The sequence below is a fragment of the Prosopis cineraria genome, unplaced genomic scaffold (genome assembly GCF_029017545.1).
Source record: "Prosopis cineraria cultivar Desert tree isolate PC_DT_omini unplaced genomic scaffold, ASM2901754v1 PC1, whole genome shotgun sequence".
In the NCBI taxonomy this organism is placed as follows: Eukaryota; Viridiplantae; Streptophyta; class Magnoliopsida; order Fabales; family Fabaceae; genus Prosopis; species Prosopis cineraria.
The window spans coordinates 58,846,248-58,863,860 of record NW_026555332.1 but is presented as its reverse complement, the minus strand read 5'-3'; the positions used below and the strand labels follow the sequence as shown (position 1 = coordinate 58,863,860).

Sequence of the window (17,613 nt, the reverse complement as noted above, 5' to 3'; positions counted from 1 at the left end):
GCAGAGGTTGATGTTCATGGCGAGGGGGGATAATTGTGAGCTGATTTAGAGAGCAGGTAGATGCGGCGGTTACCGTAGATGAAGGGATCTGTAGAGATAGAATATGGGAATGCAACGTCTAAGATGTTTTGTCGGAGATGGCAGCCATAAATCAATAATGGTTGTTGCTCAGTTATGGCGTGCGATATCAGATATGTTGCTCGGTATAATTTGCAAGCATGTTTAATATAACATCTGGGATCCCAGGGGATCATTCATCAACACTCCCTCGTTAGTGTTGGGCTTCCTGTGGTTGCATCATTACATAGTTCTCTCCCCACTTTTTTCTCTCCTCCATGCCATCGTCTCATCAAGCGACAAATAGAGATCATGGACAAAGAAGATTAAAATTTTAAAATAGTTAAATGTGAAATATAACTTCGACCTAATTCCAAAATAAATATTCAATATAGACAGCACCCTGACAAAGTTAAGCAAGATGAAGAAACTCGTTGCCGTATAGCTCCCAATTCCAAAATAAATATTTAAAAAAAAAATATAGAAAGAAATGCGCGCGGGAGTTTCCCCAATTTAGGATGTGATTTGAACACTCACAAAGAAAAGCATTTCTTTGACAAACGATGGAATAGGAACAGCAAATGCGCCGATACGTTTTTGTGACTCATATTTTCACTATGTTGGAGAAGACATCATCGGATGAGAAGAAGAAGAGGCCGGGGAGGAAGATACAGCAAAATTGAGGGAGAGGAACGGAAAATGTCTAAGGAGGGAGGGCTTTTCGACAATATGATAAAACCATAACGAAGTCCTTGGCGGAGGAGCCAACCGAAGCAGGAATCTTTTTAGAGGATGATGCAGTCCTGAACCAGAGATCAACTAAGTTATGCAGTTGCAAAGATGGCAGCACTGGTCGACCACGGCACATTATTTCCACCTGTCAAATAACACGCTATCAAATTATTGCCAACCCAATCATGTCCCCACCCACTCCTCCTTTATCTTTATGTTTATTTTTCTGTTGCATCTGCATGTGTATTAACATGATGCCCGCAATAACAATTGCATTGAACTCACCTCTGCCTCGCTGGCAAGATTAAGTTTCTTCACAAGGTACTTTTGAATAAAGGAGACGGGCACAGTACCATCCCTGCGATAGGAAAAGAAACAAGTATTATTAGACGCTCATCAACCATGCCCCAATTAACCGCACATTTCTTCATCAATCAAAACATATTATACCAAAGAAGAGCTTGTGAGAAAACCAGAAAAGAAGAACAAGACGATTAGTAACAATAGAAGCATGCCAGCCCACAACTGCTTTACTGTCCTTTCAAAACCACACATTAAGATGCACTGCTTCGCATTATCTCCCATCCTCACATTTGGGGCATCATAAATCTTCTTCACATTATTCTATGGCATTTTATATCTACCTTTCTCTTTAAAAATGGTCTATACTTGTTATTACTTATCATATTTTTATATTTTCTTTATTTTGATTTATTAATTATACCTTATTCATTATATTTCAGTATTACTTTAATTTTTATATGTCTATAATAAATAGTTCATTTATTACTTATAATGTGTGTATTATATTATTCATTATTTTATTTCTTCTTTTTTTTTACCATTTTTGAGAATTTAATAGTAGACCCCATGCATTACATGAAATTTAATTATAATTAGAACAGCTAGCGATAGATTTCATATTATATACAAATATATTTGGATTTTTATCTAGAAAAGTAATCCTTGCAACTTTCTAGAAACATTTCCACCTTGTGGAAATCCAACATCTAACACAATCCAACTTCCCTTGTAAGAATGAAATATAAAGGCGTTTCACGAGAATAGTGAACTCCCGGCAAAGCAACATTCCTAAAAATCTTAAAACAGGAACCAAACATGAGAATATATCATTTCTGTGAAACATTCGTAGGAATCTTGAAACTATTCCCCGAAGTGCCGAACTAAATGCCCCTTAAAGCCTTTTATGACGGCTCATTCAAGTTTGGAAAAAGGAAAGTCCAAATGAGTACCAATATCTCATTCATTAGACACAGTTAAAAATGAGAACTAGAACTATCAACTATAGAATAGAACAGCAAGGTGAAGAAAAAGAAAACATAGAATAATAGAAAAAAATTACAAATAATGGCAGGTAAAAGATGAGATAAGCCAGTAATTATCATTTCCGTGGCATGTTTCGCACCCTCGTTTTAAGACTAATCAACCAACTAAAGATAAAAAGTTGTTTGAAATAATATATATATATAGATAAAAATCTTATACAACGAATTGAATAATAAAACTGCAGGGCTGTTCTCTGTACCATGGCTGAAAATCATACTCAGGAACAACACAGGATTGTTCATCTCAGTTATTGTGATCATTTACACCAGAGTGGGAAAAATCAAACTTTAGTCATTGCAGAAATTATGGGAGCAAGACATATTATTATCGACAAGGAAGGTTGACTAAAATAAACATACCCTAGTAAGTAACCATATTGCTTAAGATTTATTTTTATCACATACTTAATTTACTATTTTACATGATCATAAGTTAGTCTCTCCCAATGCAATGCTCGGGGTCATATTTCATAGTTAATGTTGAAAAAGTGAAAACACTGGCTTCAAATACTGCAATTTGATTTTCTGCAGTTTAAACTTGCTCCCAGCTAAGGCAAAAGCAATCTTCTTGTAGGCCTTTAATGCTGGAGTTTCTTCTGAGAAACTTCAAATTAGCATATACAAAAATTATGTGCAGATTTGTTATATTTATTTTAATGACATTTACCACTATTCTGACACAACAAAATGAGAAAAATTCAATTCACTAACAGTTTAAAGGCAACAGACACATTTAGTCTAAAGATTAGGTCATATTTGAAGCAAAAGAAATTCAGGCAAGTAAAAAGGTAACAGGATAAGAAGAATTACTTTATTCTTAAGTAGCATGCTGAAATTTGAGGCAAGGGAACATCTCCTTTCCTGAAACATATAATGTTGATTCAAAATTAAAGGCCCACAAAGAAGTTGAACACTTTAAAATTATATTAATTATGGCTATAGACAAGTAACTTACTGGTCTTCTGAAGCAACCAATGAAAACCAAATAGGACAGTTTTCTCTGTTACACCTGCCCCCAGCTGCATCTAGCATAACTTGAGCTGAGGCAGAAATCTCAGATGCTGCAGCTCTTTTCTGACCAGCTGGACGCACCCTTCTCCGCCTCACTTGTCCTAGAGGCACAGCATTTTCATCCTTATCATGTCCAAATTTTGTTTTATGTCCATTATCCTTGTTTTTGGTTTTAGGCACACGTAATTCACTATGGACAGTAGCAGGGGGCTCTGATTTGGTTGTCATTTCAGGCATGCTTGGTCCACCATTGGGAGTACTTGGAGGCTCTGATTTGGCAAGAGACAAGCCTTGCGAAGTTAACTTTGAGGATTTTGTTCTGTTGGCAGCTTCAACAAGACAATTCAAGGGTGTCCAGAGATCAACTTTTCCTTCTGGAAGTTCCACATTTTTCTCTGTATCTTCATTAGGCCTATTCTTCTTAGAAGGCTCAGCTATGGGAGAATCCTAAACAAGGCAAAAGTACATGGTTACTTACAAGAAAGTAAGATTTTTTCTTTTAACCTAGCATGCCAGGTAACTTAACCCTTAAATTCAAGTCCAAACCACGAGTCATAAAATAACAAAACCCTAAGCCCTGTAACCCACACTTGACTTCTACTTTGAGATATTATATTTGATAAAATAGGCGAGCTTGAGCTTACTGGGTTATCCTCGGCATAGCCTTCTTCCTTCTTTATGGATTCATGAACAGAAAAATTGCATCCACGTAAAGCAGCAGCCTTTCTTGTACCAGTTTTTGTTCTCTTTCCTGTGAAGCCAGTTTGCATTGAAACTTTAGGAGCAGAGATCACCAATGACGAAAGTGATCTTTCCTTCCTTTTGGCTGGCAGAGGTACTGAAGGTATTGCCTCTGGTGCCTTAATCTTTCTTCCTCTCAAAGGGAATATTTTGGCTCTAATATCTTGCAAATTGTTATCTGGCCTGAATATTATCATAGGCTCACATGATTATTTGTATATAGATTTTATAAATATTATCATTCCAATTTAAAATACAGGTTGAACAGCATGGTAGCAAATTGAAATCCCTCATTGACGAACACATCAATCTGACAGAAGTTATCATATTTAGCTACAATACAAATATTAGTCTTCACCAATAATTACATGACGTGGATTAAATGCTTCATGCTTCTATGAATAAAAAAATGCCAGATAGAATGCTTAAATAAGATACATCCCCAAAGAACATGCTACACCATAAGGTTGTCTTCACATGTTAAGAAGATAAAAAAGAATGGTTCTCGTGACAATAAAACAGAGAGGGCTTCCAAATGAAATTATGCGGGTAAATGTCTATAGTAATCACTAATTAGACAGCTATTTGTTACACTAGTTAAGACAGATGCAGTAAAGAACAACTTAAGATAAGGAAGAAGGTATCAGGTAACCACGAACAGCACAAGAAGATTAATAATTCACAGAAATTCATAAACTAAGGAAGAAGAGCAGAAAAAAGAGATCAGTCTATGACCATATGGACATTCTCAAATATCAAGTACCAAAAAAAACAACCAGTAAAGGGGGCAAGAAATGAACAAAATTCGTACAAACAGATAGCAATATTTCTATAATCAGGCAATCCGTAGCATGTTTGTTCTGTTCAATTCAAAGTACTCATAAACCACACATATTTGTAAAAATTAAATTAGCAATAACAAACAACAACAGACCTCAGTTTTTCCACTGGAAGACAGCCCAGGTCAATATTGCATACTGGACAGCAATCTGCCTCCTCATCTGAGAGTCTCTCATATATACATTTCCTGCAGACTGGTACAGAGTTCAAAGTTCAGTGTAATTTGTCAAATATCCTTTGATGACTCAAAGCATGGTGTCAAAAGATATATTCAAAGGCAAATGGATATAATTCAGGTATGTTTTAGTAACCCTCAAAAATACATTCAAACCACATTTGAGATGTGTTTTTGCCAAATCCAATCAATAGTTAGATTCTCAAATGGACATTTGTCAGATATAAACTGAAAACCAAACACACACTTCATTAATGTCGTACAAACATAATTTGCCATCAGATTTCCAAAAATTAAGCATATTATGAAATTTTGCAGCATCTATGCTTCCTTAAGAAATTGCATAACAGTGCCCCCCACTGCCTCCATAGAATCAGAGCATTCAATGGACCAGATAAAATAATCCTTTCAGATGGAAGGACGATAAGATTTCCTTGAGTTTTCTAAGTTTTAATGCCATAATGATGACAAATATTAATTGCCTCTATATCAAAATAAGATTTCCTTGAGATTGCTTTGAGTTTACTAAGTTCAATATTGTAATCATAACAAAAATTAACTTGTCCTTATTAACAAGATGGTTTACATTAGGAATGTCTCATAAAGTTATAAGTTATAAAAAGTTGCAGTGAAGGACTGAAGATGGGGGATGGCAATCGTACTGTCGTGTGGGTTCCATCTACATAAAAATAGGAAATGAGCTCATAAAATGAAAGACGAGTGAACTAACACAATCAAAATTTCTCCTTTCTTTTGACAACCCAAAAATTTAAAATCTCCTTTCTTCAACAGTCAAATCTAAGAAATCCAAAGAAAAAATTTAAAAACAGCAAGGGATATTAACCTCAGGTATTGCTCCATCACCGTAGAGATATTACAGTAAAACGCTCCCGCCATGCTATAATGTGAGGTCACAAAATGTCCACGCGAAAGTCAATTAAGGTCATGAACAAGTAAAATGATTGTTCGCACGAAATCTATATCATCAATTCTGGTCGTTCGAATAAAAAGGAATTGAGTAAACCACATTGAAAGCCCAAACCCTGAGAAGCATGCTGGTTGACTATTTATTCCAAGGCAACAACAAATTAAGGAAATATAAGCCAAAAACAATTCCAAACAACGCAGCGCTAAACTTCTGCGACGTCAAAATTTTGGAACACAAAGTACATAGCTTAGAAACACCCAACACCATCGAAAGAGCAACAAAAAATAAAATTTCAATCAACGTCGTAATCAGCAGAGAAATCAAAGCCACAGATAACGTAGTCGCAGGCACAATCAATCGGAACCGTCATACGCAACGCATGTAAAGGCGAGACGAAAAGGAATCCGAAGAAGTAAGATTGTAGGTGCGTAGAACGGACGACAATAGAAAAACCTACACGTATGAAGGCAGAGAGAGATGGTAGTAGCATCCTTCAAAAGTTTGCGACAAAGAGGGCATGTCATGCATGCTTCTAGCGTCTCCCTCTTCACTCTGACCACCTGACTCGCCATTATTCAGCTAAAACGGATACTCTAATGGTGCATTCGAATCCAGAGAGAGAAGCGGCCAGAGATCGTGAAAGATAGTTGTGGAGTGGGTTGGTGGAACTGTCGGGGGGGCGTAGTGGACGTGGAAGAGGAATGGATCTGAGGAAAAATGTTGAAAATTGGATAGAGGGGAGGAAAATTACGCGGGGGATTTGTTAGAATTTGGAGGGAGGGAGGAGCAGCGAGAGGAATTGTGTTGAACGAAAGAGCATGAAGAGAAAGCGAGGCTTGTAAGGAAACGCTTTTCGGGCGTGTAACGCGAACACCTCTCCCTCGTAGTTCGACAATTACTATTTTCAGGGACCATGCTCCCCAGCGCGGCTATTGGACATCTATGAAGCAACCTCCGTTATTTTATTTATTTTTTTATTTTTTTGGCCAACTTAAGCAGCATCCTCGTTTTTCACTTCTTTCTCTCTTGGTCAATCGTATGTCCTGTTTTTGTTTTTTTTTTGTTTTTTTTGGGAGGGGGGGACTTTTAATCACATGTGACGTGTACTTTTTTACCAACTCATATAATTCTCTTTAGTATGTTAAATCAAATTGGATTTCGGTCATTTATCCTTAGATTTTCATTGAAATCGGTTAGCTATGCCAATTTAAAAGTTAACCAGTTAGATTTTCATTCGAAAAAAATGTGAATCTGTACAGCAAAATAAAAGGAAGAATTGATTGGAGACATTCATGAAGGCATGAAAATGAAGGGAGGCTTTGTGTTAAATATGGATTTCAACCGATAAGGAGGGCTCAACACGTGCGAATATTTTAGGAAGCGCGAAGCAGAAGTCGCTCTCTGAAGAAAACCGGCGGGTGGTTTCTTGAATACACAAGTTTGCAAATCAAGTGGATAATTGGTTTTGATTCGGGATATTTTTTTAGCGTTTATTTTTCATATTAAGGAGCGGGGCAGCCAACAACTTTAGAACAGGACAATACGAACGTCCACTTCAGCCCTGTACTAGGGTTAATAGGCGTTAAATTTCAGTTCAGCATCAAGAGTTTCAATGAATACATTTACACCTCAACGTGATCCCATTGATATATATATATATATATAGCGTCGATTAATTGGTCCTGGCTGGTTGCCTGAAAGTTAGAAAGACTATCCATTGAGGAAACTTGAACACGAAAAGTTGTCGCGACAATGCATACTCTCGCACGCATTTAATGAAACGATATATAAATGCCGCTTAATTTCTTTCCCGCCCGGCTCCATTCCTCGAGCTTTGATGGTGCTAACAAACTCAGGCAAGGAACTAGTGAATTATTTGAAGGGCTGCTTGCCTTTGCCATTATTCGGTTTCTTTTCGTCCTCACTTACATACATATATATATATATATATATTGATGGCGCTGCCATTTTAATTTTACCATACATGCTTACGCGTGTATCGTTATCTAAGCCGAGGAAACTGAACAGATCATGCATGCTAGCTGGGAATATAATTCAGCGGAAGAGGTGCCAGGACAAGAAAAGAAACAGGGAAACAGATGGCAGAGCTGGCCGGAGAAGTGCGGTATAATTATATGTAGAATGAACTCGTCAAGCAAATTATTATCGGCACAATCTGATAACAAGAGCAGCACTAATGTACATGTATAGTGCTTTTATTATAAGAAGATACGGAGGATATCGGATGGATGGATCAGTCGCCGCAGTCGACGAAGTCATAGTTGACGATGAGGTGACCCTGAGCGTTGCCGTTGCCGTCGGTGTCGAGCTTCTGGAAAACTCCGATGTCGAGGTCCAGACCGCCGTTGCTGCACTTGTCGACGATCCTGACGGTTTGTTGGGCCGCGGTGCGGGTGTTGGTGACGCGGAGGCAGCGGCCGCAGGCGGCCTGACCCTGGGGGCCGACGGGGCCGCAGAAAGCTGTCCAGCCGTATTTGCTGCGCCAGGAGAGGGGCTTGGAGGCGTCCCAGGTGGAGCAGAAAGCACTGACGGCCATGAGGTCCCAGTTATGCTGCTCAGGCTGGTACAGGTGATACGTGGCCCTCACATTGGTGGCGCTCTGTCCCCATGCTATTCCCACCGCGCTCGCCACGCACAACGCCCACAATACGCTGCTTATGCTCACTTTCGCCATTGATGGATATCGATGAAATATATTGATTTTGCTCTCTCGCAGCTCTTTTTATAGGCCACCCCAGCTCTATAGAAATATCAAATTACCCCTCCTTATCCTCGCCGCCTCCTTAATTTCTTCTTTGACTTTTCTTTCTTTCTTTCTTTGTCCTCGAGTGGAACCCCTTTACAAGTCAAGTTACAATCGCAGTGCCCCCTTCACGCGCATCTCTCGCTTCTTTTCTTCACTCATCAATCCGCTGAATTCAGCATTATTCTAGCCGTTCTGGAATTACTTCAAATACAGGTAGCATAACCTATAACACTGACGATGAAGTTGCTCTTGCTTCATTTTACTTTCGTATGGCTATTTTACTTATCATTTAATTTAATTACTAAGAGAACTAAAGTGAGGTAGTTAACATGTTTCACACGAATTAGAAAGCAGCTGAATCGCACATTTTAGACCACTTGTGGCCAAATTGATTCCATTATTCCATGCCAAATCACAGAGGCATGAATTGTAACTAACCCCACTTATAGTGCTATATTGTATGGACTAATAAATCATCGAGCCTCGTGGGATTGGTCCCTCTTGGTATTATCAAGAAATGTGTTTCGCACTTCTTCCGTTCGTCCAACCTCCCGGTTCGAATCTTAGAGCTAACACTTTCAAAAATTCATTACTTCTGCGTACGGCAGCCAAATAGCCCGTCAAGGCGCAGAGTCGCACAACGTATTTAACGCGCTCAACAACTGTCAGCATAAGAAACATGAGCACAAAGTTTATGCCACAACATGTAAAAACGTAGAAAAGAAACACGAGTCTCGTGTGGCGAGTGGAAATTACCCTAAAAGACGACTGCCCAGCCAATGAATTAGGGAAGGATTTGAAAGTTAATTACCTGATCAGCTCTATCTCACTATCTAATTCCCACAAATAAAAAAGGTTAGTTAAAATATATTCTTAAAATTTAATTTCCACATCTTCAAAAATATTTACCTTTAATTATTCAATGCAATACATTCTAATATAATATATGGCATAAAAAATATATTCTTATCATATATGGACTTCATTTGTACTCCCTCCAAACGATTAGTCGTCCCGAACTGTTAAAGACATTGGGAGTCTTTTTTTTTTTTTTGGCTTATTTAGTTCTAATATAATCTTACGCATCTCTCTCACTCCTTATTTAATTTCACCATAATTATTCAAAAATATCCATAAGAGCACCATTGAAAAAGATATTAATTACCTCATAAATTTTGTAAAATGACTCGTAAGCAGAAATGTGAAAGAAGTTAGCAACTAATAATTATTAAATGAAGACAAAGGAGGATTATTCAAATTTATTTCTCCCACGGTTAACGTCGAATGGGATAGACCAGTAGCTCCATATCTGAAAACCAATTGATGTTTGTTAGAAAAAGCTTTGATACATGAGTTAAGTATAACTTTAACGTGTTAAGATATTGGACACATATCGCTGAATTAATGACGACGATGTTGAGCAGCCGGTGAAGGATATGTGAAGAATCTTCACCCTCCTGGTTGACAAGGCTGCCAACGTCCATCGGTTACTACCAAAGTTCAGGCTTATTATTACTCACAAGCTGCAATTAATGCAAGGCTGATGCTAAGGGATTACAGGAGAGACCGACCTTCCTCGAAGCACTTTAATAATTGTAATTGAAATTTCAAACTCTCTTCCTTACATCCTTACGTCACATAGCTAAGGTTTCTAGGAGTTAGAACGGCAGTTGATTCAGGGCATTAATTGTGGATATAGACCCACCACCGTTATTGGCATTTATAATACATATGCAAGTCATTTCACCGCTAGTTATGCAACAACCGGCGGCTTCAGCGAAGTTTCCTTATCCTGCCCGCCATCTTCATTGACCGCTCCCGCAAACTTTGAAGCTTCCAAACTTGCACTGCTTTTGTTGGATGTTCAATTTTCAAACACGTACGGGAGAGAAAATCTATGTAATTACTCATGCACCCCTGAATGGGTTAAACTCTTTGTTGGTGACGCTATCACAAAAAACCCCTTATATTTCACAGTTATTCTTTTTTTTTTTCCATATCAAGTAAAGGCGGTCATATACTAATCGTTAAGTAATTGAGGTCTTAATGATAATTATTTAAAAATAATTATAACCATCAAATATTGATTTTTAGGTTTGGCTTTTAATTAGTCCAAAAAAGCAATTCCTGATGGTTATTATAATATGACTGTCAAGAATTTATAGTAAAACATTTACTATAACTACTTGATGATTATTTCTCAAGCTTTATATCTTTAAAAAAAATTATATTATTAATAACAAAAAATATATGTAATCCAATAAAGACAATGATAGGAATTCAAATTTAAGGGAAAATTATATAATCCACTTCAAATATTGTACATATATTAACTTAAAAAATAAAAATTATTTTTACAAAAATCAATTTTCAATCAATTCAAACACGACAACATGGAGATTAGCAATTCAAGCAACAAAAAATATAAATTAATCAGTCAAGGACCAATGAGAACCAACAAGTACCCAACAAGCTAAATTAACAAGTACCCAACAAGCTAAATTTCAAACACCTACCAACAAGAACACTCATAAAGGTCAAAATAATCTAACATTGAAATCACCTATTTACAATGATAAATCAAAATCAATAACCCACGGATTCAAAATAAAGTTTAATGATTGGGAAAGCAATAATAAACTTCAATGAGAAGAGAAGACACTAAAAATATAGAAAAGGGAACCACAATGGTGATGAATCCACCTACACAAGCACCCATGAGCAAGATTGAAGTTGAGAATATCCAAAACCCATGAAGATTCAAATGTGAATTTGTGTTTTTTCGACAGTTGGATTGATGAAATATATATGGATTTTGGAGGGTCTAGGAATGTTTTCGCTTAAGTTGAGTGTTGTGAAATGCAAATCAAAAATAGTTTTGGAGGAAATTTTAAAACACAATACTTAACAATTATTATGAAACAACAATAAAATATATCATATTTGACATTTATTTGCTAATAATCGTTAAATATATGCTTATTATATTTGACGATTATCTCAAAACAAGTGTCAGATACTTATATATTATAGATAATAATAAGATTATTATTCATTTGATGCTTTTTTATAAATAAATGCCAAATATATTTAGCATATATTTGATCATTGCTAATAAACAAGCATCATATATATACATATGTATACTTTCAACAAAAAATAAAATAAAATATATATTTAATGATTATTATCAAACAACCATCAAGTATTATCCACCTTTTATATTTGATACTTATCTCAAATAAATGATAAGTATAGAGTATCTTATTTAACTAATTCTACAGTAGTGTGACTTCTAAGTGACGGGATCACACATCCTTTCTCTCTCCACATCTTAATCAACCAGCAGGTTACGAAATATACACTTTCCCTCACAAATTTTATTGCTTGACTTTATAACACAAGCATGCATTATCATGTCCCCTGTTCATATTGGGATTATAATTATGCCAGAAGAAAATTGAATCAACCATCAACAGGGCCGGGTGTTAGGCCTTGGGCCTTACTCAATCATCAGTCTTGGAAGTGGATTTCGCATTCTTTCACCCATGGGTCACTTGCGAGATCAAAGGAAATATTTGGGCCTAAAAATGTATGCATTCAAATAAAAGCCCAAAATAATAGAAAGTATAGAGTTAGGCTTGATAAAATATTTAATAAACTAGAACTTGGTTCATTTTGGAATATACCTTTCAAACTAAATAAGCATTGAGTCCTAGAGGAAACATGACCCTTAATACTGAGAGTGACCAAGTCAAGAAGACCATTATTTAGATGTGGAAGCCATTACTTAGACATATCCCAAAATTTGTAAGCCTAGGCCTAATAGGAATAGATATCTCGACACAAAACATTCAACTTCCTAATTTTGCAAACACAATGACCTTTGATGAGCATTATAAATAGAGTTTTAGAGAAAAAAAGAAAGTAACAATGAATAACAACACAACCCAGACACTTCATTACTCAATTATTTTTTATACACTCTGCACTTAGGTTTCAGTTTTTTTTTTTCAATTTTATTTGTAATTTTATAATTTTAGGTAACTTTACACCGTTAATCAATTAAGCTACTTCTCATTATTTATTGCATCTTTGCATTTGAACAAAATGAGGTAAGAGAGTTTGGAAACTTTTGTATTTGTGTCTTTAACATACTTGGAATTTTATTGACACAAACAAGAAGAAAACCAAATAATAACTTGCTTTGCTTTGCTGATTTAGTTGATATCACTACAATCGTCGCTATGCTTTCCGGGGCCGGTCAGGGGCTCAAATGCGCGCGCGCAGGCTATGTCTATAAACAAGTCGAGGGAACTTTTTCATCTCTCGCCACCTCTTGCTTTTGTCACTTGTCGGGGACTTCTAAAGATGAAGAACTAGTGGAATCTCTCTCTCTCTCTCTCTCTCTCTCTCTCTCTCTCTCTCTCTCACAGAGCATGCTCTGTATCATGAACCTTACATTCCCAATGTTCAGGGGTAATTAACCTACGATTATCAGGGCATTGTCATCCTTTTATCAAAAGAAAAAGAAAAAACAGAGCGTTGTTATGGAAATGTTGTTAAACACAGAAGCTGATGTCCCTAATGCCGCCGGGAAAAACACGCCAAAAAAAGATATTCAGTTCAACAGTAAAATCTACAAAAACGACGCACAGTGTAATAATTAACGAAGCTGCTGATTGAGATGGGGTGACAATCTATAAACGCATCCAGGGTTTGTTTATTGTCAATAACTAATTATACAGATAAATATAGGTGGATTAAAATACTCCACCCACGTTTGTACGATTGCCACACACAAAAAAAAAAAAAATTACTAAGTGCCCCAGTTTTATTCAAATGAGGTATGGGAGAATAATAACGGTGGATATTATTTGAAATGAAATTTCGTGGCCTTGTTTATTACTCATTAATATTTGGAATTTTATTGGATGATCACCTGATGCAGAAGACTCAAGAGTTTTCCAACTTCTATGTGGACAATAAAAGTAAGAATAAAATAATTTAGACTTTTAATCCGAATTCTCCGCAACAATGCAGTGATATAGCTAGCGTTGATGTGGACCAAATACCAAGTCGTCTTCTTCATCTAAATATTTATTTCCCAATCGAAGCATATGTTGCGGAAGGATATTATATTTTAGATACGTCTCATCGTTAAATTTTTCATTGAAATTACATAAGGGTTGGAAAAAAAAAATCTTATAAAGTTGATAGATAAGATCTTCAAATTCTGACAATTCAAATTTACAATTTTAATTTACTTGGAAGAAGAAAAGGCATTGGAGATTTTACTGACCAGCTCTGCACGAAATTTTTTACCATCGTCGTCTTTCTTTCTAATATAAAGCCAACAACATCTTTTACATGATTTTAACAGTTTAAACATCACGTCATTTCTACTTCTAGTAACTCACAGAAGCAGGGTCCAGTCAAGGTGGGATCTGGGTATCGATGTGATCCCTGCTATAGACCCCGACTACAATCCCAGCTGCTTGGTATATACAATGCTACACTTTTAGAAATTCATGTAGTTAAGTGCTGTCAGCGTATATATGGTTATTAGTTTGACTTTTCTCGTGTATTACTTGTAGTATTAGGTTCTCATTCACAGGTTAATCTAGCGCACTGAAATGGAAAAAAAATTAAAAGTTTGAGCCCTGAGATGTAGTTAGGAATTTATTTATACGGGACAAAAGATTACGTGCGCCATCTTGGTGGCGAAGACAATTATCCGATCGATAGAGCCATTTCTCCGTGGCCGCTTTCGCTATCTAGACACGCATGACATTTTTTTTTTTTTTTTACCTTACAAGTATGATAGGTTCAAGTTCGCATATTGGCATTTGCTCTTTAACAACCTACTTTCCAATTAACGGATAAGCGTTGAACATATAAATGTGTGTGTGTAAAGAAGCATAAAAGTTACGCAAGTCTTACACAGTTACACTAGATAATAAAATGACATGGCATGCGTATCGTGATGAGGTCTAGAGCTAATTAGTCAAATTAAGAGAGGGTGACAGCTCCAGCTCACTCAGTCCCCTCATGGCACAAGGCGGCCAGCAAATTAGGCGGCCGGCTGATCGTGGCTGGTTTTCGGATTGGTCTTGGCGTCAGTGCTCAATTAACATGAATCAAATTAGCTTTGAATGTAAAATTTCAAAATTTACAATGAACATGTGGGGGGATGAGGATCTAGCTTTGAATTCTTTAAGCCCGGGTATCTGGTCAAAATTCAACTGAACATTGACAGCGACCGAATTATGATAATCAGATATTGGCGTGAGAGTGAATGATTCGTTGATCCTGGATGATATAACATTACTGAAACAGTTTGGAATTAATGTGTATTTTGAATGACAAAGTATAAAATTGAAGGAATGAGAAGACGCCTCAAATTCAACACGCACACAATTGAATTACTGCTAGCGGATAACAAAATCCATACATTGAGAAGATAACTAATAATTGATCCGGCCGCCGAGGTATAGGAAATGGAAGAGCGCGCTGGCCACTTATTAGGAAGGCAGGGAATAGGTAGCTCAGGGTTGGAGGATGGAAAGTAGAGGGTGGTGGAAGGAGTCGTCCAACTCATTGCCACAGTTGACGAATTGGTAATCGACGATAAGATGGCCTTGCTGGTGACCCCAGCCATCGGTGTCCAATCGGTTGAAAACCCCCACGTCCAAATCCAAGCCTCCGTTGCTGCACTGGTCGACGATCCTGACCGTCACCTGAGCTCTGGTCCTTGTATTGGTGACCCTAAGGCATTTGCCGCAGGCAGCTTGGCCGCGGGGGCCGGCGGGGCCACAGAAGGCGGTCCACCCATACTTGCTACGCCAGGAGTAAGGCTTGGAGGCATCCCAAGTGGCGCAGAAAGCACTGACGGCGATGAGGTCATAGTTGTGGAGCTCCGGCTGGTAGTAATGATAGGTGGCGCGCACGTTCGAAGCGCTGGCTCCGGTGGGATCGCTGCCTTTGCAGTTGCTCTGGCAATTTTGGCCGCAGTACTCGTCGGTAGTCCCGCACCACCCGAATTGGCTGCAGCACAGGTTGCCTGGGCACAGCGCACCCCCTGCTTGCCTCCCACATTGTTCGCCTCTCACACTCACCACTAGAGCCCCGATCACGAGCCACCCCACCAGTTTCTCCATTGCCTTGTTCAATTCGTTCTCCGGAGCCCATTGCCTGCACCCCCGTGTAATATACTACTCACTCCCTATGACCCCGTGCCCGCTACGCCTTGTGGTCCCATGCACCATCATCGTTGGATGCCTGAGGAGTCCCAGACTTTCTGCATGCGACGGCTGAAAAGCAAGGTCGTGGCGGCTATCCCTGTCCCCGGGGGGCGGCGGCGGCGGCTGTGGAAGTGGGACCCTCCTTCTTTGAACCTGCTCGTTTCAAGCTTCATCAATAGCAACCCGACAAATGACATCAATGAAATCTGGGGGCCGTTAGATTTACAGAGAATTATATTATGTTACATGGATAAGATAATGCCTTTTAAAATACACACACACGAAAGGGAAAAGCCCAAAATTGAATCCTAAGATTTTGAGATCCAGAGACTCGTTCTGCTTAAAGGGCCATAAGCGAGTCGGAGCCTTTTCAAAAGTGGCTGAACCATACAGGTCCATATTTCGCCACAGGCCCACAGCATCTGAAACACTGTTGTTTCCTCTTGATATATATGAGAGACATGCGCCTTCCAAGAGTACTCCAACATATTTTGGAACTGATTAAGAACCAATAACTGCAATCTGCAATCCCACGTCAAAATAAGACCTCTCAACACTGCATGTTCATCTCCATTCGCTTTAATTACAACAGCCAGGTTGTGAGAGAATCGGCCACAACAATCCGATTACCATTATGGTCTCTTACAATACCCCTCCGCAAGCTGCTGTATGGAAGAAGACACTGCTAGATTCCTCTTGACCTCTGGTTGGTTGCTTCTCTCTCCCACTTTTCACCATATCTTTTCTATTACATGATCCTAAATGATTTTAGGACTCTGAATGTGTTTAAAAATGGGAACACGGCAAGTTAGTTGATCCCTAAGAGGTTTTACATTGACGCGTGTTGATTATCTCAATTTGATGCACGAGCTCGTCTGTAATTAGTCTCCAGAAGCTTAAGCATGTTGAGAAAACGTAACGTCCATGAAGTCAGTGTGTCTCAAGAACCACGGATCTGAACCCTGCTTACCAAGCATAGGCTTTCTGCTGATCCAATGCGACGAACTCAAGATATAGAGCTCCCCTACGTTAAGCTTAATCCACTTCCTTCTATAGGTGATATATAGCTCAATATCATTACCATGAGCAGTTTTAATTCTCCTGCTCGCTTCCCTGTGCAGACTTTACTTGACTTTTCAAAAGCCCTGATTGAACCACCTTAATTAACTTCTTAAGCTATGTTTGGATAACCCACTGTTAACTTTTAAAAAATCCTTTCTCACATTTAGAATGTAAGATATTATTTGTAAAAAAATAAAAAGATAAAAATACATTTTAAAAATATCTTAAAGATTTATTTGGATGGACTTAGCTCCTCTCTTTTGAGAGAAATCTCATTTGCCTCTCCTTTGAGGTATAGGTTAAATCTGAACTGTTTAAATTTTTGGATAGTTTAGATTTATCATTTTTATTTTTAAAATAAAATATATATATAAAAATTAATAAATATACTTATCAATCTAACAGTCTAGATTTAATATAGATAATTTAAATTTAATATAAAAAATTTAAATTGACTTTTTAGATATATTTTGGACAGTGTAAATATATTTTGAATAGAATAATAAATTTATAAAAAAATTTAATATTAAATTTAGATAATCTATATTAAATCTGGACTGTTAAATTGATAAACATATTTATTAAAAAATTTTATAATTTTTATATATTTTTATTTTAAAAATATAAAAAAATAATTAAATCTGGACGGTTCAGATTAAACTTTGACCTCAAAGGAGAGGCAGAGGAGGCTTCTCTCAAATAAGAGAATC

General features: G+C 37.4%; 3 protein-coding genes across 3 annotated transcripts; all 3 read right to left on the bottom strand.

The window, feature by feature from the left end:
• Positions 1–400: 400 nt before the first annotated feature.
• On the bottom strand, positions 401–6,917 carry LOC129321591 (E3 ubiquitin protein ligase DRIP2-like). The gene is made up of 7 exons (XM_054967428.1): positions 6,288–6,917; positions 4,822–4,921; positions 3,791–4,070; positions 3,091–3,593; positions 2,946–2,996; positions 1,075–1,147; positions 401–934 (listed from the first exon to the last, which is right to left on the bottom strand). The coding sequence occupies exons 1-7, from the start codon at positions 6,400–6,402 to the stop codon at positions 761–763; spliced, it is 1,296 nt and encodes a 431-aa protein (XP_054823403.1). The 5' UTR covers positions 6,403–6,917; the 3' UTR covers positions 401–760.
• Positions 6,918–7,939: 1,022 nt separating this feature from the next.
• LOC129321602 (pathogenesis-related protein PR-4-like) lies at positions 7,940–8,547 on the bottom strand. Its single transcript, XM_054967438.1, has one exon. The coding sequence runs from the start codon at positions 8,523–8,525 to the stop codon at positions 8,085–8,087; it is 441 nt and encodes a 146-aa protein (XP_054823413.1). The 5' UTR covers positions 8,526–8,547; the 3' UTR covers positions 7,940–8,084.
• A 6,367-nt stretch (positions 8,548–14,914) lies between these two features.
• Positions 14,915–15,792, bottom strand: LOC129288085 (pathogenesis-related protein PR-4-like). The gene has a single exon (XM_054924442.1). It carries the CDS (start codon positions 15,755–15,757, stop codon positions 15,146–15,148), a length of 612 nt encoding a protein of 203 aa, XP_054780417.1. The 5' UTR covers positions 15,758–15,792; the 3' UTR covers positions 14,915–15,145.
• Positions 15,793–17,613: the final 1,821 nt, after the last annotated feature.